This window comes from Pinus tabuliformis, chromosome Q (genome assembly GCF_031772625.1).
Source record: "Pinus tabuliformis cultivar Carrire ecotype Pingquan chromosome Q, CPIR1, whole genome shotgun sequence".
In the NCBI taxonomy this organism is placed as follows: Eukaryota; Viridiplantae; Streptophyta; class Pinopsida; order Pinales; family Pinaceae; genus Pinus; species Pinus tabuliformis.
Genome location: NC_142296.1, coordinates 727,519,772 through 727,544,016, shown reverse-complemented (window position 1 = coordinate 727,544,016; position 24,245 = coordinate 727,519,772). Strand labels below are relative to the sequence as shown.

General features: G+C 39.8%; 1 protein-coding gene across 1 annotated transcript in view; it reads left to right on the top strand.

Annotated features, from left to right (window-relative positions):
- Positions 1-24,245, top strand: part of LOC149221599 (sec23/sec24 transport family protein) — a 177,259-nt gene that overhangs the window by 110,875 nt on the left and 42,139 nt on the right. The window contains exons 11-13 of the mRNA XM_089385149.1: positions 21,010-21,133; positions 21,889-22,163; positions 22,808-23,022. Coding sequence (XP_089241275.1) covers positions 21,010-21,133; positions 21,889-22,163; positions 22,808-23,022 — 614 coding nt within the window. The remainder of the gene's footprint in view (positions 1-21,009; positions 21,134-21,888; positions 22,164-22,807; positions 23,023-24,245) is intronic.

Below are 24,245 nucleotides of genomic sequence, written 5' to 3'. Positions count from 1 at the left end.
TATGGTTTTGGTTGGCCCACTGAAAGCGTGTGGGTGAGTTAAAGGGGAATGGTGATCATACTGTTGGGAAGCCCCTGAAGTCTCCCCAAACATGAAATCCTTGTGGACACTCTTGTCACGGTTCTACTGCTTAAGCTCCTCCAACATTTCTTTTTGCCCCTTTGCCAAGTCATTCAAAGCCTTCAAGAGACTATTGAATGTTGCCTCCTCTTTGCTTGTTGGTTCTGGGGTCTCAGTATCAGGTATAATCTCCAATTCCCTTTCCCAACTCTTGTATCTATGCTTCCTGTAGGTGATGTTTTGCTTCTCTTCTGTGGTCATTGGAAATTTTCACCACAGCTAAGCCACGACTGATGCTTTGATACCACTGTAATATTCCTACTAGGAATTAACAGTGATAATGAAAATAAAAACACCACATGCAACACAAAAATTCAACATGCAATTAGACACCCATAACTTTAGCTAAAAACTACGCCAAGCTAAGCCATTTTATTATCAAGAGGAATGTACAATACATGTATGGAACATGTGCACTTGGGCTTGCTAAAGCAAGCTAGACAAACCCTAGGTGAGAAAATGTGTTGCCCGGATGCTGGAAAGTAATTCCTCTTCAAGCTCTGTGCTGGCCCTATAAATTTGCAACTTCTTGCTGGAAAGAGACTACCGTTTGACCCCTCTAGAGTGCTCATAAAATTTTGTAAAATTAACCTTGGGCTCTCCTCATCAAACCCACAAAGAGCCAGAAAGGGTTGGGCCTAGTTCCAACATTTCGAAATTACTCATAATCAGTGCGAGTTCCTCCTCCAGCTCGGTAATTCGCACTACCTGAGAATAGGCTTCCAAAGCCCTCCAAAAGAGGGAAGTCCCTCCAATAATTCTCTTTATGTTACCTAGCAAAACTCAACCCCAAACTCCCGGTCAAGCCTCCACGAAGAATGCCCTCCTCAAGTGACTGCGCAGGTCCCAATCAAGCCACCTCTGCGCAAGCCCAGGAATGAGAAATTAAGCCTGAAGAATGGCCACCCAATCTTCCCGTCAATCCACTGCAAAAATGTTGCTAAGTACCAAGGGAATGTGCCCCTAAATTCCCAGAATCAGCTTTGCCTTGAAGCTCTCTCTCCCATAAGAGTGAGTGGTCCCTTTTTGCGCCTAGTTTGCTCCAAAGTAGCTTGAATCTCCCTGTAGAATTCCTCGGGAACAATTCCACAAATGTAGCAAAGGCTCCCCTAGGGTGGCACTGGAAGTCCACTGAAGGAGTTGAGATCACCCCTCAGAAATCTCGTGTGCTGAACAACACTTCATAGACTTGACTCAACAACTCAGGTGTACAAGAGAGTTTGTTTGTCAAATATAGAAAAGCCCCAAATGATGCCTCCTCCTATTTATCATTGAGCTTTCTCTCTCTCCATGTGGGTCCCATACATCGACCCCTTCTTCTCCCTCACTCTCTACAAGTGCATTTTCCTCCAAGGGGTGTGTATTCCTCTTGGGGTGGCCCCACCTTCCACTAGGAATTTGATTTTCCTCCTTTTCCTATGTTGGAGCCTCCTTGAGTCCAAAAATGCCAAGTGGGGTCCTCCTAACCCACTTTCCTATGTCTAAGATAGCAAAACTTCAAAATTGGCAAAAATTATAATTTACTTAGCAAAATTGCTAAGTAGGAATATCACAAATTCAAATTTTCTTTCTTTTAAATGTCCAAATGGGGCATGATACAAAATAACTTTCTTTTGACTCAAAAACAAGTTCGTTTTGACTCTAGCATGGAGAACATGTGTAAGAGACAAAAATGCCAGGTTGGAATCTATGTAAATTCTGTGCAAGTATAAGTAATTATTTATATTCATGAAAAATCTGAGTGTGTACAATACCCTCATGGTGGTTTGCCTATATAGGCAATGAATGACCATGAGGAATGAATAGTCATGTCCTTTGACTATTTTACCTCTTCATAATATTGTTTTTATAATTTATGTGATTATTTATTTAATTTAATTATTATTTAAATATTATTTATATAATTAATATTGTTATGAATATTTTATTCGTAACATTGCCACCCCCTTTAGAGATGCTTTGTCCTCAAAGCACAACTAGAAGGGTTTCCTCTAGTTGAACATTGTTGCTATGGAGTGGCATCCTTTCATTGACTGGTGCAATCTTCACGAGTAATTGTACCTTCCTTGAAGCTAGGAGTGTTAACACCATTTAATTTATAATGTCATCCTTGCCAGTTAAACTCCATGAATTGTTCTTCCAGGTTTGTAGTATAGCTTCCTAGTTGTATTAACCATTATGCACCTAGAACTACATCCATTTCTTTGAGTGGTAGGGCAAATAGATCTGTTTGTAGCTCCAATTCTTGTATTTGGATTGAAGCCTTATGACATTCTCCTATTTCCTTGAACTTTTGCCCAGTAGCGACAGACATGGTCAGGTCCTTGATTGGGCATATACAAAGATCAAGTTGTTTAGCAAGATCGATGTTTATACAATTGTGAGTACTACCAGAATCTATAAGTATATTGACATTTCTGCCTCTTATGAGTCCCTTGAGCTTTAGGGTTTTAGGACATAATCTCCTCCTCATGTTTGTTGGTGGTGTAGTAAGCTTAATGTTCCTTCTTGGAGATTGGTTTCTCTTCTTTCGAAGATGTGGTGGAACGTATTTTGCAGTTGCTTGTTGTTCTTGATCTTTGGGAGAGTTACTATTTTCATCATGGTTTTCCCAGTCACATGAGATTGCAGCTAATGACGGTTCCTCAGAATTTGAATCTTCATTGTGTGTGACAACGATTCCTTCATCACATTCTTGTACTTCAACTTGCTTCCCATCTACTATTTTATAGTAGCGCAGGGATGCGTCTTCACATGTGTCCTGGTGTCCAATTTTCTCCACATTTGTGACAATGATTTTTATTTTTTTATTTTTCTTTCTGACTCATTACTTAAAGTGTTTGATTCCTTCTCGACTTCATAGGGATATAACTTTTTGTTAAGGCATCTGTGTTCTAATGTCCATTTGTCTCCACAATACCTACATTTGTTAGTTTTTTTATTTTTTATTTTTTATTTTTTCCGGAGTGTTGTTGTTGCTCTTCATTTTCCTTGAATGATGACATTCTGAGCTTATGTTTTCTCTCAATAATTATTGCTGCATGTCTAGCTTCTTCAATTGTTTTGGGTTTACATAGTTTTAATTCTTCTCGAATATATTCTTTAAGTCCACATCGGTACATTTCAAGTAGTTCTTCGTCTGAGAACCCCCTTTGCTTTATAGCTAATACTTCCCACTTGTGGGTGTATTTGCTGACCGATCCTTTTTGTTTGAGGTGAACGATTTTTTCGTAAACATCGCCTTCTTCTTTGTCATGGAACCTTTTTAATAGAGCGTTTTTAAAATTTTCCCAGTTGAATGAATGAGCCACACATTTGTTGGACCACCATAGGAACCAATCATATGCTTCAGCTTCTGGGTTGTTGGATGCGGTCATGACCTTCTCTTGTTCACTTATTGGTGGGTTTGCTCCGAAAATGGTGCCCTTATGGTCCTTACCATCGTTCTTAGGTAATTCTCTTTTAATTTTAAGGTAGTCTCTTTCGGGAAACTTTGTATGGTACTGACTTCCTTTGAACTGTATACACAGCATTTGTGGATTTTCGTGCATCGATGAAAATTCATGACTTGGAAAAATTTCACCTTCCGGAGTCTTTAGTCTTTGTGTCTTTGAGGGATTAAAAGGTGGATTGGTCCCTCCCATAAACGGACTCATCATGATCTTCAATTCTTTGATATCATCTGCCATTTTACTAATTAACTTTTCTTGGCCCTTTCTGAATTCATCTTGCTTTTTTCGACATTGTCAAGGCGCTTGCACATTCTATCGAGTTCGTTTTGAAACTAATTTGAATTCGTGTCGTCACTACTACACCCCATTTTGTTCTTTTTCTTAGTAGAACCAATTTTATTATTATTATTATTTATTTATTTTTTATGTTATTTATTATTATTTTATTATTATTAATTTTTTTTAATTTTTAATTTTTAATTTTTTGTTTATGTTTTCTCTGTTAAATTGTAATTAAATAATAAATATTATTATTATTATTATTATAATACTATAACTAAGTTGCAGGGAAAGTTGCCCAGGGGTCTGTTTCTGGCCAGAAACGAAACGGAAATGAGGAAACTCATACCGTACGGCCTAGAAACTTGATTCCAGCTGTACTGGCCTGTTTCACGCTGGGGAAACGTGGCCAGTACGGCCGGAAACGAGTTTCCAAGCCGTACGACAGAGTTTCCAGTTGACACATCACGTTTTTTTGTTTGTTTGTTTGTTTCTTTTCGCTTCTAATATTTTATTAGGCGACTAAAATGTCTTATGGATGCTTCTAGATGCCTCTCCCAAGTTATAAAAAAGATGATTTTTTTGAGTGGGGCAGCGGAATGTTAAACGTTTACTTAAATTTTTAACATTACCATGAAATGACTCAGGATGTTTGAGAGTGGTTTCGCCTTCATTGGATTTCATATGGAGAACGTAGAATTTTAGATCTCACTCAAAATGCAGCAGACTTATCTGTTTTTTAGGATTTCAGGATTGGGGGAATTGCAATGTTTCCATTGGATGTTGTCATGTACTAGGGTATGGAACTTGTATTTAATCAAGAGTACCAAGCCCTCTATGCAGGGAGACTACCAATAATCAAGAGCACCTAGGTTACTAGGGTATGGAACTTGTATTTAATCAAGAGCACTAAGTTCGTTCGACTATGTAGGAGGAGACTCCCATTCAAGCACGAGACAAGAAATTAGCAATTTCTTGTGGCTGGTTTTGGATATTGCTATTTTCATTATGTGATCATTCATGAGTAAGTGTGATGTAAATTTAGAGACTTATAGTTTAAGCATTGACAATTGACAATTTAATCATAATGTAATAAATTAGAATGTATCATGTATGCTTTATGATTGCACATATTTCTTAAATGTCCTAATATATATATATATATATATATGCATTTCCTTGTTTCCAAAATTTTTTGGGGGGCCATGTTTCGTACCCATTCCCGTTTGGTAAACTCGTACTCGTTTCCCTGTATCGTGCAACTTAGTACCTAAGTCACAGGACACGTCCACCAGGGTCCCGTGTCCCGTATTTTACGTACTGGACACGAAAACGGCCCTAATACGTGTCGAATACGGTTTTTATCGTGTCCTGTAAAATGGAATACGTATTCGCCGGTTTTCGTCGTGTCCTGAATTTGGAAAACGCGTATTTCGTTGGTAGAAAACGTTGCTTGCATAAGCTGCAATTTTTTTTGAAAGAAACAAATAATTTTTGAGTTGGGCAGCTTAATGATCAAGTCTAGGCCCTAGTATTGATATGCTATTCATGGTAATGTTAAATTCTTAAAGTAAAAGTGACATTCTCCTTAATCTTCATTTTCATCCTTTTACTTAAATTTTTAACATTACCATGAAATGACTCAGGATGTTTGAGAGTGGTTCCGGCCTCATTGGATTTCATATGGAGAAAGTAGAATTTTAGATTTTATTCAAAATGTAGCAGAATTATCAGTTTTTCAGGATTTCAGGATTGGGAGATTGTAATGTTTCCAGGTGACACCACCTGCCCGGGCTACCCCTACCACCAGTAGAGGACATGGTCTACCTCCTATAGCTCCTACTTCTAGTTCTTCAGCTTCTAGAGCATAGCAAACTCCACTGCCAACTCCACCAGCACTAGCATCTACATCTAGAGGGAAAGGGAAAGCTGTGGCATTTTCTCGCAAGAGGGGCAGAGGAAATCAATAGGATTAGACTTTAGTTATTTTCTTATGTGCTTGTAAGTTGTACATGAACAATGAACATTGAATATTCAAGAATCAAGACCAAGCATATCACATTCTAATTTCTAAATAATAAATTTTGATTCTATTTATTTTTTTAAAGTGAACTATGAACTTTGAGAAGTGTAATTATATTTTAATTTGATTAGATACGCTGCAACCTGCAATTTAATATGGATAAAAATATATATATATATATATATATATATATATATATATATATATATATATATATATATTAAATATATATAAAACGTGTCCCCCATGTCCTGTTTCCAGGTCGCTGCGTTTCGTATTGAATATATATATATATATATATATATATAAATAAATATATATAAAACGTGTCCCCCATGTCCTGTTTCCAGGTCGCTGCGTTTCGTATTGAATACTCGTATTTACGTGTCCTTCATGTCTCGTGTCCTCGTGTCATGTGACTTAGCTTAGTACTATATATATATATATTTTAAATAATTAAATTAATTAATTTAATTATATGACTTTGGAAAAAAACTTTATAACTATGTAATATATTGATATGTATTGAAAAATTGGATTGGTGATCCGAGGGTCACACCGTTTGACACGGAGTTGACCACGTGATAAATGGTCGATGGATTTTGGTAGCTTACAGTGTCGGGACAGAGTCAAGGCGCAGGGTCCACACTGTTTTGACGCAGAGTTGCTTGTTGACCGTGGCATACAAAACCACCGGCTGGGGTCCGATAACAGGCGTGTTGGGGCAGGATATGCGGCATAAGGGTGACGACAGAGGTAGTGTGTGATGGAGTCGCAACGAAGGTTGTGACGGGCTGCGGAGCGGACAAACGAAGTGGTTGGGTGAGGACAATAACGGTGGATGGAATATGGTACGGTGGCAGTGCAGAGGGGACGACGATGCACGATGCAGAATGGGGCAGCAGAGCGGCAACACTGAGAGGAGGAGTGTGGAATGCGGTGGCAAGGGCGTATATGGAATGCAGCAGATACAAAGGTGTGGATGGATGGATGGTGAGTGAAACCAACACAGGCGGAAGGATTCATTGGGCTCTGATACCGCTGTAAGAGACAAAAATGCTAGTTTGGAATTTATGTAAATTCAATGTGAGTAAGTATAAGTAATTATTTATATTCATGAAAAATCTGATTGTGTACAATACCCTCGTGGCAGTTTGCCTATATAGGTAGTGGTTGGCCATGAGGAATGAATAGTCATGTCCTTTGACTGTTTTACCTCTTCATAATACTGTTTTTATAATTTATGTAATTTAATTATTATTTAATATTATTTATATAATTAATATTATGAATATTTTATTCATAACAACATGCTTGACAAAAATATAATAAATAAATCAATGATAAATATATATAAATATATATATATATATATACACATTATGAAGACCGAACCTAGTTACATTTTCAACATACCTAATATTCAACTCTTTCAACCTAGGAAGCTAGGTGAGAATTGCAACCTGTAAGGGAAGGTCTTGGAAAAATTGAAATTAACTTTTAAAATGAATACCAAAGAAAGCAACACACAACAATAAATGACAACTAAACATTAAACTATTGCAAAGTATGACAAAAATGTGACAAGTGGCAGATTGCAGGGGAGAATGAAGGGACTAGGGTCTTGTTACGGCTCAAACTAGTAGGGGATCCTGTCGAGAAGCTACTAGGTCAAGGGAAACAATGGAGCGATAGCCCATTGTCACCTTAGCTAAAGCTCCCTATTCTTTACTGGCTTTCACCAATGGGAGGTGTCCCGGTTGTTAATCTAGTTGTCATTGATGTCAATATTTTGAAGAAGACAAGGATATGATTAAGAAGGCAATCAATGAAGAAGCCCAACACTCGAAGGCATTCTGCCTTGCCTCCATTTCTGCACTAATGAATGATCAGTCACATTAAATAATATTTTTCTCCATCTTAGAGGAAGAATCTCATCATGAGGCCTAGACCTTCTTGAAGTGCATAATTTTACCTTTCTAATGAGCTATTACATGTCTTGAAATTCCAAATAACGAGAGAGAAATTGATTTTACAAGTTAAATTATACCTCTGGACTGTGAGCTGACCTACACTGGCCTACTCATGTTAGCCTATTTATAAGAGCCCTGAACACTATATATTAACCCATACGCATTCATTCTTCAGCCTTCAATTCGATTATATCATACAGGACAGGGAGAAATAGTTCACATGTCGTGAACTCTAAGGAAGGAGAACATAAAAAAAGGAGAAGAAAAAGAGTATGAAAGCTGAACAAAAGTTATTTTTCTAAATTTGGACAGGGATATTACACGTTGACAGGTCCAGTTTCTAAGACGGAGATTTAGATCTTCTATTGATAACTCCTAGATTGTGAAAACTCGGATTGGTGGACTGTATCTCAGGATCATTACAGTGGTGCATTGCAATAACTTGGATTTCTCTACGGACCTGTTGACAAACTCTGTTGCATTGTGAACTGGGCAGTGGCGCCTTTGGACAGGTGGCTTGTGACAACGTTTATTTGCGGGCTTGTGATAGTGTTTATTGCGGACTAGTGATAGTTCTATATGAAGGGTTGTGATAACATTATGGGAGACTTGTTACAGTGCTGATTGGAGGCTAGTAACAACTGCATAAGTGCGGCTAGTGTGATGAAAAATCCTTGACAATGCTACCTTAACAAGACTGCAGACAAGTGCCCTTGACTACATTTTTGTTGGATAGTGCTACCTCGGCTTGGGTGTCCTCTTTTGCTGTTCTATTCATTGAATTGTGGACAAAATAAGGACAACAAGGAGACCGAGGAAGTTTTTTGGAGAAATATTTGTTTGGGTTGCAACAAACCTCAGACTGTGGTGTAGCACAGTGGCTTGAATCTTTGAACAACTGCCTGTAGACATATAAGACTTCAGAATAGTGAACAGACCTACAAGAACAAGTTTCTAGGCATAGTGTATTAAACAATCACTTATCTAGAAGTTCGGATTTGGAAGAAACTTTAGACCTATGACAGTCTTAGTATAGTGGTATAGCTTGGTGTTTAGAACAATGAGGAATTGTAGATGGTGTGGAATTGGTGAGTTGTGGTGAAGAAGTGTTGGTGAAGTATTGGTGCAGCATGGTGCAAGAATATTGTTGTTGAATAGATGGTGCAGAATTGGTGAACTGTGGTGAAGAAGTGTTGGCGAAGTACTGGTGCAGGATGGTGCAAGAATATTGTTGCTAAATAGATGGTGTAGAATTGGTGAGTTGTGGTGAAGAACTGTTGGTGAAGTATTGGTGACATGTGGTGCAAGAACATTAGTGTAGAATTGATGAAGAAGTGTGGTGCAGAATAGATGGTGCAGTATGGTGCATAAATCCTTGTGTAGAAATATTGGAACAATTTGAATAGTGGTTTGGTGCAGTGTGGTGCAAGGACATTTGTAAAGAAGAATTGTCACAATCTAGCGCTGAAGTCTTGGTGCAACAGTGGTCCGGTAGTCTTGAGGTAATCTGGTGTTGAAATATTGGTGCAGTGCAGAAATCATGGTGCAAACTTTGGTGCAGGCCTTTAGAGGTATCTTGAAGTAATCTTTGGGACTAACCTTGGACCAGATTTGAAGGAGGTGCAACTCTATTATTAGAGCTGGTGCAGAACTTGGTGCAGTTCATTGAAGACACATTGAAGTGTTGTATTGAAGATCATAATGCAGTGTTGATGTCATGATGAGGTAACTTGAAGAGATTGATTGGGTATTATGAAGAACAATGGTGACACTTTCTATATAACAAGGTTGTCATTGATGATGTGACGTGGAGATTAAGCGAAGGGATTGCTGAAGGTTGACAGGGCTCGTTGAAGAAGACTTTGGGAGCCGTGAAGAACAAGCTAACATATCTTGACAAAGCAAAGCTAAGGGATTGGTGTACTTGGAGTTGGTGCTCCTAAACTCAAGGTTGGTGCTTTGAATATGATAGGGTTGAAGCCCTAGAGGTCGGAGCCTCACTAAAGTCCAAGTAGGTGCTTGGCACATCCTAGGTTGGAGGCTGAGTATCTTCATTAAGGGTTGGAGTCCAACCCATATTGTACTTGATTCATTATAAAGATTATATTAATAACAACATTTATTTCTATTGTTCATTTTTGTGTTCTAAATACAAGTGATCTAACTGGCAAAAGTAACAATTGAAAAGGAATAATGATTCACCCCCCCAGTATTTCCAACACTAGTATGTGAGGAATCACAAGAATATTTAGTCAATGATAAGATGAGGAGGTGATTTCTAGGCCTATTCGCAAGAGAGACTCAATTAGATAGGTTGCTTGCGTTAGAAGCAAGGTGATAAGCTCTTTAGGAAGGGCTAAGAGGATTTTTAGGGCTAGGGTTCGAGAGTATGTTTTGTCAAGAAGGCTCCTAGGCCTAGAGATCTTTATGTAGACTTGGCCTCTATGTGATCTTTGTGAAAATGGTGTTAATAGTTTGTGGGACCACAAGAGACCAAGTGGACCCAAAATTAGGTCACGGGTATGGTGTTGATCACCCAATAAGGGACTTGACCTAATTAGGGAGGAGAAGAGGATCAAAGGACAATTTTGCTTTGAGGTTTGAATTCAATGATCCTAATGAAGACACCATCTAAGGGAAACCTAGGGCAAGAAATGGTCCTTGAGATAAGGCTTGCTATATCGCGAGATGTAATGATCCTTAATAGGAATACAAGTGATAACAAGCAAATAATACATGCAACAAATTACAAAAACGAAATATTCAACAAACACCCATATAAAATTTGCCAATGGAGAACTTTTGAGCCATTTTATTATATGTTTGCAAGTCAAATACAATAGATGATGGAATGGTGCACCTGGGCTTGTTTGAAAGGACAAGCAGGACCAAACCCAGGTAGGAAAATGGCTGAGTTGAACGCTGCCTAGTTGCTGCAGCAATCTGCACTGCGCTGCCAAAAACTGCTGCTCTATTGAAGTTCGAATGGCTGGAAGGTGCATCGAAACTGCCCAGAAATTTACATGCTTTTAACCCTAGATTCCTTGGCCAAAACCCACAAAAACCAGAAATGGTTTGGCTCGATTTGGACTTCCCAAAATCGACCCCCTAAGGCACTATTCAATCCCCAACAATTCTACAATGTCTGCTGCAAAGATACGGCTTAAAACCCCACCAATGTTGCTCAAAAAAATTATGAAACTTTATATTTGGGATCCTTGTCGAAAACCCAGAAGAACCCAGAAAAATCTAGAAAGGATTTTGGCTGGTTTAGACTTCTGATTTTCAACCCCCTTGGAGCCTCACCTTAGCTCCAGCTACCAATTTCAACTTGCTGGAAACTGCCTGTAAATCCACTTGAAAACTTCTCCAAAATGCTAAGTTCACCCGTGCTATCCAATCCCTGACTCCTCGGATGATCTCTTGGCCCAACTCAACGGCTCCCAATTACCACAAAAATTTGTTGTGTGGCCTCTGGGTTGTCCCCTAGCCCAACAGTTCGAATGGCTGGAATGTTGGCTGTAAAACCTAGCAAGAACGCTGGTCTAATGCTGCTATCTCAGCTCCCCAACTCCCGGACAAGCAATCAGATCTCTGCTTGCGTCAATCTCTCTCTGCGTGTTTCCTAGCTGCCAAGAAATACGCACTTCTTGCTCTACGTTGGTTGGTGGTGCTGTCACTTCCCCGGAACCTCTGATATCCTTGTAGAACTGCCTCTCTAGGGTGGGCACAGATGGTCCCCCGAAATAGAGGTTGAATCTTCCGCTTGAGAGATTCGTGGCTAAACAGCCAATTGACTTAGCTAAACAACAGAGTGAACAATCAAGTGATTTTGTTTGCAAGATGTATGAATGAATTCCAAAATGAGAGCTGCTCCCTCCTTATAACTCCTTGGGCCTTCCTTGTCTCATGTGGGCCCTTCATCCACCTATTTGATTTTCCCTCCAAGCTATTCGAATGGTTCAATTCAAATTCCCATGTGGGTGGCCTCCACATTCCACTAGCAACCAAATTAAGTTGAATTGCCTCCTAAGTCCCTAAGTCGAAAATGATGGGTTCTCTTCCTTAGCTAAAATTGTGTAGCAACACCTTGTTACAAATGTGTTTGAGAAGAGACATGACGCGAGATCCCACTGACGGATTTGCTTCAAATTTGGAGGGCCTTTAGAGCAAACCTCAGCGCAGTTGTGGACGAAAAATTGAAGTGTTTGGATGGCTGGAATGTGAGATAAGTGATGCCCTAGATGACCTATGAAGGCTAGGCCTAGAAAGAGAGGAGAGGTGAAAGGAATAAGCTTTGAAAGTGATCACCTATGGAGGATTAGTGCCTTGTCCTTTGGGAGAGATGGAGTCAAGGAGGTTTTAATGTTCGGAAAGGTTTTACCCAATCAAGGAGGTCTTTAAATAGCCTCGCATGGCATTAGAGCATGAGAGAAGTTGCTTCAAAACTTTATACCTTGATTGCAATAAATGATGACTTGTCGAGATGTATTTGACATAAAATATCTCTAGGAACATTCACCCATTCATACATGGCCCATGACATGATGCAACACTATAAAAATACAAAAATTCCACAATTTCGTATACAGCAGCAATAAATTTCAGACTTGTAGAGCGAAAATCCTAGCAACAGTCATGTGACAAAGTAAATAACAAGAATTAGCATGGAAAGAGCACTTACATGCACAAAAGAGTATATCCGATGATCAAATTATGCCAATAATGGAGCTCCAAGACAAGATAGATAGATCCAAACATCAAAATTCATCCATATCATCCAAACTCGTCCTCCAAAAGGGATAGAGAAAATCTCACAAGAGCTAATAACCCAATTCAAGTGATGATGATGAAAATGAATCATCTCACTTGTATTTATACACTCTCTAATGAATTGGATTTAGCTAAATTGGCCTAATTGGGCCCCTAAAATAAAATAATGTGCATAATAACAATACTTTTGGTGACAAGCCCACGGTCCATCAAATAGCTCCATAACATAAAGATAAGCCTCTTAAGTGGGTCAAATGATCAATAAAATGAGTCGTTGGGCCTTTGAAGAGGCCTAATGAAGTCCAAAGGGTGCCATGATGTAAAACTGGACTCCCAACATAGTGGAAAAAGGGTTAGCTCCTTGTTTTGCAAGCAAGAAGCTATGGTGTTCCCAAGTGGGTGTGGGGGGCACAAGGACATCATCGTGGGTTTCCAAGTGGATTGAAAATGCCTGTAGATCGTTTGTAAGGGCTTGGATGATGATGTAAGCCCTCCCTTTACAGTTGGAGACACAAGAACCTGCAACATTTGCCAAGTGCATGGTGCAAGTGTGGAGCCGACTGGGCATAGTGAACCAGGTGCATCATCCTCATCCAAAAGGTGGAACACGAGCAATCAACGATTAGTGTTGGGCATCCATGAAATATTCTCTGCTATGGTGGAGGCCCATGGCTCTCAACGCTCACCCTACAAGTGCTAATGTGGCCCTCAGGAGGGCTAAGACTCTGTATGGGGAGACCAAACCCCAAATGGAGACCCACATGCAATCTTGGATAAGATCCGATGTGTCCCCTTGGCTCCCAATACAACAAATCATTGGAATAATCAAAAAAGAGTTTACAAGTCATGGAATCAATGGGGCATTTCATGGTGGCAAGCCTTTCCATAGCGGGCTTTGGCATGTACAAGTGTCTCTGAGCTTAATAAGGGGTTAATCAAGGACCCTATTAGGTGGTTTCAACCTTTAAGGGGGTGACATGTCCATGGTACATTCCTCAAGTGGCAGGTGGCAAATGATATAGTAATGGAACAGAGTGGGGATCACGGGAATCATCTAGACCACATGTCATGTTACAAGGGTAGCTATAATAAGGGAAGCCTACACTTGGGTATATGAGTGTAGGAGGGAGCAAATCATGGTACATGAGTTACCCCGACCTTTGTTTTTTCCACCCTTCTTCATATGCCTTTTGCCTTTGATTGATTTTTCTTCATAATTGCTCGGGGTTCCAGGGGATGAGAGCATGATGTGTAGGATATAGCAGTAGATACCCCCTTAAGGTGGGGTAGTTCATCGCCCACCAGGGGTTGGGACAATCATGGGTTCCTTACATATGGAGGGGTCTCATCTAGGGCCCATAGGAACCAGGTTGATGGCCATGGATAAGGGGTAGAGGTCATGTTTGAATTTTTCCCATGAGCTAAATTTGTCTGTCCCGACCATCTTTTGCATTTTGTGGTACATTTACTGTTAAGAGTGGCCAAATTATGCTTTTCCTTTTTTTTTTTAGCTGCATCAACCTCCGGGCGTTATTCCACGCTCGACCCAAGGTGTGGACAAGGGGAGGGGGAGGCTAACCCTATGTGGACCCAGTGGACACAGATGGGAAGAGAGATGAATGGGGTTAAAATATGTGGAAGAGAGTGATGTATATGGTGTCAGGAAGCGCAACCACGCAACCAAAATTAGAATTTCCCATGTAGTGCCAACCCTAAAGCTAATGGCCAATAAAGGAGATCACACGAGACTAGGATATAAGGCTAAACACCAAATCGGGTGGAATAGACAAGAGCATAGACCTGGCCCACTCTTTCCGCTGAATCCCCCCACCAATCCATGCCACAAAGCACCCATGAAAAGTAAACAAAATTACTCAACCAAACCAATGAAATGTCATACCTTTAGAGTCGGGAGGCCCATCTTCAAACATACATTCATAACAGATGGGCGAGGGACCACAAGTCTGGCTTAGGTGGCAAAGAAAATGGCACATCGAGCTATCTGGTGACTACAAGGAGCTGCTGGTTGAGGACCGTCTAGGAGAATTTTTTTCTCCTATATACACTACCCACAGGTGCTGGGTAACATCTGGCTCCAATTAGGACATGAGCTCTCGAAAGGGTGTGCAAAGCCACTTGGACAGGAGGTCAGAGAACACCAACAATCTCTTGGTATCGCAAACCTATCACTTGCACATGTCAAAGACCAAGAACGTAGGGCAACATGTTTTTGTGGTGTCTTATGATCACCCATGCTTAGTATTAGTGCATAAAAATCAACAAGAAACAAAAATAATTTTTAGTGCAAGTTTAATCTAAATGAAACTAATCTATCATGATAATATCATATGATGTTAGCTCTAATGAGAAAATTAGCATGCAATGCATCCTACCTAACATGCATATGGTACAAAGCTAATACTAAGTGTAATCATAAAGCCAATGCAACCAACACATCATCAAATCAATACAAATACGCCGGCCCATATGATTACTCATGTAGCAAATCCCAAAGCGAATGCGGACAAAATCACATAGAGGATGAAGAAGGTGGGAGGTGGGAATATATGATCTCCATTCGAGGTAAATGGAAGCCCTAGGAGAAAGAAAATAAGTCAATCTAGAAGTGCGGGGCTTTCCCTCTAAGTGCACAATGGTGGAATGAATGATCACTCACAAGAACTCCCTATCACAATCATTGTTTATAACATTATGCTTTGTAGGTGTAACAAGGTCATGATGGGAGGAGAAAGGAGACTTGAAACACGAAAGGGGACAACAGATCGATTGCTTAATGGAGTGATTGTATTCACAAACCCAAGGGTACGAGGGAAATGAGGGATGCATCTAGTGGATGGTTCTTCCTCAACATCATACCTAGGAAGGTAAAAGGGCCCATGGTCACTGGAGATCATATGAAAAGGGGCGAGGGAATCGCTTGAGGAAGACTCATAATGATGAATAAGAGAAAAAGGTAAAGGGGAGGGTGAAGTGCTATATTCAATGGGGTTTTCTTCCTCAAAATCATAATCTAAATGCTCAAACAATTTGAACATTGGATCATAAGGAGGACAGGTAGGAGCAAAGGCCTTATCGATTTCATCATCATTAGTATCAGAGATAGGGTCTTTGTTATGTTTGGAAAATAGGGCCAAACTTCACCTTGGACAACTCATATGATGAAGCTGATATTTTTATTTGATTTCTCTTTTCGAGGTGTAGGATTGATCTAAAGATCATCTCATTTTGACATGTACAAATGGAATTATGAATTTATTTTGTTTATGGACAAATTGTCAAGGTCGGTCAACAAACTAATGTAGGCTCAGAAGCCCAAAAGACATGTCTTTTCATCCTCAACGTTGCATATAAATAGAAGGTGCATCTACCTCATTTAGACACACATCAATCACTCATCTTTCTCTCTCCTCTCCTCATTAGTTCATATAGCAAGCACGAGCAACCTTCTTCTCTATGCGTTGACCTGGGTTGACTAAAATTGCAGGCCAAAATTTCAGATATGTTTTTGGGCTATTACAGGGACGTTGACCTGCATTGATCGAGGTTCAAACTTCATCTTTTGATTGCATTTTTCAGGTAGGAAATTCGTTTTTCTTAGGCCGCAGCTTATGGCACAAAAATCGAGGTGTTTGCAGCTGTTTGACCAATGTTGACTGCAGACCCGTTGACCGCAAAGTTGATTGTGTGTTGACCAAGTTTGACCAGATTTTTCTGGACTGTTTTGGGCTGATTTAGTCTATCCTTGGAGGTCGAATTGATTGGGTTTGACCGAACTGATTTGGAGGAAGATTTTTGCTAAGTTGACTAGTGTTGACTTTTTGGTTAGGGCATCCTGTTGATTGCAGTTTGATTGGACATATTTGATTGTGATTGGGCAAGTGAATTTTGTATATTGTACTCTCTCTCTCTGCGGAACTTTTGAAGAATAATAAAAAGACTTGATCAAAGGGTTTCCCCACATTGGGGTTTTTCCCTAGGATCTGCCAAAAGTGTCCTCTTGTTTTGGCTTGTCTCCTGCTTTTTATTTATGTTCTATCTGCATTCACTATCATGTTAATGTGATTGATAAATTTGGAAATTGATATTGGGTTAATAAGGAAAATTGAAGTAAATTGCTCTTAATTATGGAACATACCATTGTTATCTAAAATTAACATGGTATCAGAGCTGAGGTGAAGACAAAGATCAAGCAAGCGTGAAAAGAGCAATCACTATGATTTGTTGACAAGGACAAGAGTCAATGGCCTTCACATCTTACTTCAAGCCTGATGACAAGCTCAATGATAACTATGATTATCATGCATGGAAGATGTCTCTTGATTTGACTTTGGAAGAGCAGGATGTTATGGATTATGTGAAGGGAAAGATTACTGAACCTCCTTCAAATGCACTCGCTGCTGTTAAGACAAAGTATAAGAATGGTGAAGTCAAAGCAAGGAAGATCATTAGGGATTCTATTAACAAGCATTTGGTTGCATACATCTCTGATTTGAACACATCCAAGGAGATGTATGACAAGTTGGTTGGCATGTTCAAAGTTAGCAAAGCAAACCAAGTTCTCTTCCTCAAGAGCAAGTTGAAGGACATAAATAAGAAAAGAGGTGAAGACATCCAATCCTACTTCATGAGGATTACCGAGATAAAAAATGATTTTCTTTCAATTGGAGAAGCTACTGCTGATAGAGAGCTCACTCTCATTGCCATTGGAGGTTTCCCTCGTGAATCGCATGTGTTCAACACTACTATCCTCAACAATGACAAGATTCCAAGTTTTGATGAATTGTTGACTAGATGTACTCAAGAAGAGACAAGGATGATGGAGAGAGACATGCCTTCAAATAGGAATGAACCTACTGCATGCTCCGCTCATGCTAAAAAGAAGAACAATGCAAGTTCAAAGAAGCAATGTCAAGGAAGAATGAGATTCAAAGATGGAAGGGAAAATGCTTCATTTGTAACAGGTTTGGCCACTATGCGAGGGAGTGTCCTAATAGAAGGGATACACCTAATGATGATGACAACCACAACCACAACAATTTCAGGGGCAACAACAATAAAAGGAATGGCAGATTCAACAACAAAGGAAAAAGGAATGCTCCCGCTACTCAACATGGAAATGGTTGACCTCCAAAAGGTCAAAAAACTCCAGGTATGATGAATCTAATGTTGTAGATAACAAGCAAAAAGAATTTTATCTTATATCTGCCCTCTCTACTACCTCTCCTTCGGATACCTTGGGAAATTGGTTGATTGATAGTGGTTCCTCAAGGCACTTTACTGGGTATAAGGAAGCTCTTTCAAATCTGATAGAAAAGGATACAAATTTGGAGATCATTCTTGGGACAATGCCAACTATCCCGTGAAGGGAGTTGGGAATGTTACTCTTCAATTGAATCAAGGCAACACCATTCATCTACAAGAAGTTATCTATGTACCTGATCTAAAGAAGAACCTGGTATCTATCTCGACGATGGAAGACAAAGGATTCAAGGTGGCATTCATTGATGGAAAGGTACTTATTTGGGATAGAAATTTCAAAGAAGCATTTACTCTTGGATTCAGGGTTGATAGCCTATATCAAGTTGGAGGAAGCCCATTATGCAGTGTGTCTTGCGACACATCTCTTCAATCTGAATTATGGCACCAGAGGTTTGCTCATCTACATTATGACTATAAGGATCTACCCGATGTATGAAGATGGTGACAGGTATGCCCGAATTTAAAGTAGAACATGAAGGTGTTTGTCATGGATGTGCCAAAGGAAAACATACAAGGGGACCATTCCCCTCAAGTGATAGCAAGACTACCGACATTTTGCGATTGGTTCATTCTGATCTATTTGGTATGATGCCTGTGACATCTTTGGGTGGATATTTATATCATGCTATCTTAGTGGATGACTTCTCTTGCAAAACTTGGATATATTTCTTGAAGAAGAAGGATAAAGTATTCTCATGGTTCCGTTCTTTCAAATCCTTGGTCGAAAATCAAATCGGGAAGAAGATCAAAATATTGAGGACTGATAATGGAACTGAATATGAATCAAATGAGTTCAATGACTATTGTAGAGAAGATGGCATTAAGAGGGAGACTACTACCGCATATACTCTTGAGCAAAATGGTGTTGCTGAAAGGAAGAATTGTTCCATTATAGAAGCCACTCGTGCCATGCTTCATGATCAAAGCCTTCTGAAGTTCTTATGGGCGGAAGCTGCCAACACTGCTGTGTACGTTCAAAATAGATGCCCTCATCAAGCGTTGGACTCCAAAACTCTCGAAGAAGTTTTCACCGGTAAGAAACCTGATGTTTCTCACTTTAGAATTTTTGGTAGCCCCGTATATTTTCATGTGCTAAAAGAAAAGAGAAGCAAATTGGATGCATCTGGGAAGAAAGGAACATTTGTGGGCTACAGTGAAACTTCTAAGGCATATAGAATCTATGTGCCTGGTCAAAGAGAAGTGGAGATAAGTCATGATGTCACCTTTGACGAAGATGCTGCCCTTGGGAAGATTAGTAACCTTCCTATTCCTAGGAAGGATAAAGAAGCAGATATAGGAAAACAGGGAGAACTGCAGGATGAGCCTATGCCCGATGTTGAAGGACCAATGGATCCCATTAATCCACCTCCTCATGAGCCCTCCTCCTAAAAAAGGAGATCATCATGGCTTAGGGAAACTCTCGAAGATGCTGAGAGACATATTGCACCAAGGGGGACATTTCGTGAAAGTAAGAAGCCAAATAGGTACCAAGGGTACTTAGCTGCCATGAGCACCATTGTTCAATCTGAGCCCTTGCACATTTGAAGAGGCTGTGAAGCACTTGAGTTTGGAAGGATGCTATGAACGAAGAGTATGAGATGATTATGAAGAATGATGTATGTGATGTGGTCCCTAGACCGAAGGACAAATCCATTGTCACCTCGAAATGGCTCTACAAGATCAAGCATGGAGCTGATGGAAGTGCTGAAAAGTTCAAGGCCAGGTTTGTTGCTCGAGGCTTCTCTTAAAAGAAAGGTGTGGACTATGATGAGATATTTACACCGATTGCCCGATATACCACCATCCGTTCGATTATAGCCCTTGCTACCTCGCTAGGATGGAACCTACACCAGATGGATGTCAAAACCACCTTCTTGCATTGTTCAATCAAGGAGGAAGTCTATGTAGATCAACTCGAGGGCTTCGAAGTTCAAGATCGTCAGACACATGTATGCAGGTTGAAGAAAGCCTTCTATGGGTTGAAGCAAGCTCCCCAATCTTGGTATGAGAGGATCGACAACTATCTGTTGAAGCTGGGTTTTACAAGATGTGAAGCTGATCCGAGCCTTTACTTTAAGATTGAGAATGACAGACCTCTCATCTTGGTATTTTATGTGGACGATCTCTTTCTGACAGGTGCAGACCCTTTCATTCATCAATGCAAGAGGGAGTTGGCTTCCGAGTTTGAGATGAAGGACCTAGGACTGATGCATTGTTTCCTAGGGTTGGAGGTTTGGGAAAAGCTAGGTGAAATTTTCCTTTCTCAAGGAAAATACATTGTGAAGCTACTTGAAAGATTTGGGATGGTAGATTGCAAGTTTGTGACTACTTTGATGGAACTTAACTTCAAGAAGTTATGTGGAAGTGCTGCGGGGCCCGATTTGGGAAATCCTTCTGAGTATCGTCAACTCGTGGGGGCCCTGATGTTCTTGGTGAACTTCCGTCTGGATATATGTTTTGTAGTGAATACATTAAGTCAGCTTATGGTCGAGCCTCATCACATACATTGGATTGCTGCCAAGAATTTCTTGATATATCTCTGGGGCACAATCACCTATGGACTGAGATACATTGCCGTGAATGTAAGGCTCCATGGTTATTCTGATGCTGACTGGGCTGGCAGTGTGGTGGATTGTAAAAGCACATCGGGATGTTGCTTCTCTCTAGGTTCTGCTTCAATATCCTAGATGAGCAAGAAGCAGAAATCGGTTGCTTTGAGCACTCGAGTGAAACTACTATGAAACTTGAGTGTTGGTTTTATATCACAGTGGTAATTCATTTTTCTTGCTTATGGGTTCACATCTAGAATGTTATATTGAGCTAGGGCAGGCATATAACATCATTTTTTTTAAAGGAATAATTTTAAGTATTTGTTTAGTACTTTTCTACAAATTAGGTTTCTGAAAGCGTTGAATAAAATAACAAAATCTTATTTCCATCTTTTCTTAGAATATGATATTCTTTTATGTAAATTTGTAGTGACTAGCATTTTCTTTCTTCTTGACAGTTTCTTATGTTTCAAAAGAATGGACTTTTTCAATTTGATTTGCAGCTCTCTGGTTCAATCGGCTATGTTTCATTTAGGACTCATGTTTTCACTTTTGTCCAGGCCAAAGTATTCACTTAAACGGAGATTGAGAATACGCACACTGCAGTATGGAATAGCGAGAGATATCAATGAACTGTATGACAGTGCTGATGCAGAAGTTATACTTTCTAACCTAGTTCACAAGGTAAGATTTTCATTTTCAGAGCGAGTATTTATTGTTGACTTTCCAACAAGTACCTAAATTATCACAGAAAATATGCTTGCACCAAAACTTTTGCACGTAGACAAGACATGAGGTTTCCAGGTTTCCTTTGGACATTCTAGCATAGTTGTAAAAAAATGGTGGAAAAATAAGGCTCATCTCTTTTTTCTTCTTTTATTGCCTTGATCAAAAGGGACAGTTTTTTCTCAAGGTTATGGGTTGGTTTAAATTTTAACTTAATCTTGAGCTTACTATATGAACTAAAAGTACTCAAGCTAGCCTTTCTTCTAACCAGCCGTGATCCTATTATCCTTTGTGGCTCCATGTCTCCTATCAACTACATTCAACAATAAATGAAAGGAGAAGAATATCTGAAAAGGGAATTAGATTGGATGTTCAGAATATGTCATGAACATGTGTGTCAACCAAATGTTCTTATTTATTCGTTCTATCACTTTATGAATTTTTCTGTCATAGCTATTATGTGTTCTATCATGAGATTTGATGGCAGGGGATTAATATGGTCCAATATCTGTCAACATTTGCTGACCAAGATCAATATCTATTTTGTTCTTATCGTTACAGCCACCATGTGCAAGATATCAAGCATTGTAGTATGCACCGGCCTGCAGTAACGCGTAGTTCTTCTATGTTTCAGGACTGAATTTTGCATTATTTGGATGGCGTACAACTGATCTCATCAGATTTCTTTGTTTCTTGCTTGATATATGATGCAGGTAATTTCAGCTTCCTTGGAGCAAGGTGTGAAGGAGGGCAGATTGTTACTGCATGACTGGCTTGTCATTCTCACAGCTCAATACAATGATGCCTATAAGATTGTTGAATTTGGGAAGCCTGGTACCACTGGTCCGCTTGATGTTGCATTTTCACATTGCCCACAGTTGCAACCATTACCAAGACTTATATTTGCGCTACTGAGGAGTCCACTTCTCCGTCTTCATGAAGAGGGTATACACCCAGACTATCGAATTTATCTTCAGTGCCTTTTCAGGTAGGAGATTTTTGCTTCTGCATTATTATTTGGAACTCTCTGTTGAGTAAAAGTTTTGTGAACTATCTTTTACATTCTTTTCATTTTTGAAATAAAATGTAAGGAATATACTTAAGAAATTAGGGCAGTCATCTGGCCCACAGTCTGGGTGAGAAATTGTTTAGCTTGTGTAGTTCAGGTAGGAGAATTGTGTTTCTGCAGATACATTGTGATTTTCTGGAGATTAGAACTATTCTTAACTATCTCTGACATTCTTTTCATTTGTGAAATCGAGTGTAAGGAGTATAAGTGCAACTCTAAAACCCAGTCTGGGTGAGAAACCGTTGAGGTTGTGTAGTTGTTTTTTGGGGCAAATCTCAAGAGTCAAATTATGTTAATCATTGTATGCAATGTATGAGACTATCCTGGTGGGGCATAGAAATGGCATGGCTTGCTATTTTTATTTTTGCATGAGATGGAATTTTGTATAGTTATGTTCATCCTGTCAGACACTGACTATTTGTGTAGGACCACCTGGTTTTTTTTTTGTTCTGTTTTTTTGTATTGATTTGATTAATGTGATGTTCTTGCATAGTTATTTGTTAGGATTTTTCATGAAAAATTATCCGAGTAAGGCTCAGTAGATTTACTGTCTATGGATGCAGTGCTCTGGAGCCAAGCTCCCTCCTACGAGCTGTATATCCAGTATTGTCCTCATATTCAACTCCAGATAAGCAGGCATATCCTCGTCATTCGTTAAGCCGGGCAGCGCTCATAACCAGTGGCAGTCCTATTTTCTTTCTTGATGCATTTACTACTCTCATTGTTTATTATTCTTCAACAGCAGATCCTGCATTGCCGTTTCCTCCTCCACAGAACTGTAAGTTCATCTCCTCAGCTATCAAATTAGTTCTGCATTAATAACCTTTTTATCACAATTATGATAGAATTTGGTTGCTGTTGTCTTTCTTGAAAGAATATTTACAATTGCGTTTAAAGTAAATGGGGCCTTACTTTCTAATAGATAAGTTATTTGCAGCAAGTTTCACTGCATGGAAGTGTCATAATGTCCTATATAGAGTGTTGTTATTGTCTGTGGTGAGCATGAGTGGATTGTCATTGTTTCCTATATGTACAATTATCATGCACAGTTCTTGATCGGTGAAGTAGGTTTTTCATAGTTGAAGTTGTAGATAATTCAGTTATATTAATATAAAACCTCAGGCCAATGCCTAGTCCAACACAAACAGATGAATAAGAAAAGATAATTATCTTACCAGTTAGGCATCTATGCTATTGACATTGAACCTACTATGCTTATCAATTTACTCTTGTGATGGACCTGGCTTGGAGGGGGCCACATCTTTCTTCTGTTACGCCATGCTTGCTTGGTGTTAATGGTCTTTCCGGGTTGGGAGAACCACATGAAGAACAGAGCTAGCTCAGGTAAGGTAAGACCTTTCTTCCAGGACCAGTAGAGTAGAGCCTTATTCATTAGCTCTGGGTCTCGCGGCTTGCCTGCCCTTGTGGCTGGTAGTGGGCACCCACCTACCAGCTGGAATTGGGTTTTGGGCCTTGGCGCTCAGAGTTTGTTGGAGCTAATGTAAGTCTATTAGTCCTCTATTTACCAAGGTTTCCTCAGATATCACTCAATCTGCGCAAAATTCCTCTGATGCATGTTCACTCAGCAGCAGACAGGGAGTGAGTAAAGTAAAAGACACCTAGCAGTCTGTGGAAAGAAATTCACTGATTGCCTTCAGCCGAATCCCAAAATAGTGGTTTAACATATTCTCTCTCTTCCTTTCACTTTGTGAGCCAATCGGCTGGCTCACATCCACCTGATCACTTCCGATTAACATCATTTTCACATGTGGAATAGGCACACAAGCAACAAAATGATGGGGCTGGCCAACTGTCATAAATCCACTTCCTTTACAAGTGCGAGCATAGGCTTGCTTCTGCATATGGATCTGGATCTCCAGCTGCTGCATTTATATCTGCATCTACTACCTCTACCTCCGCTGCTGGTGCTTTCTCTGTGGCTGGTAGAATTCCTGCCACCTTTACTTCTGTCTTCACTGCCTCTGGTTCATGTGTTTGCAA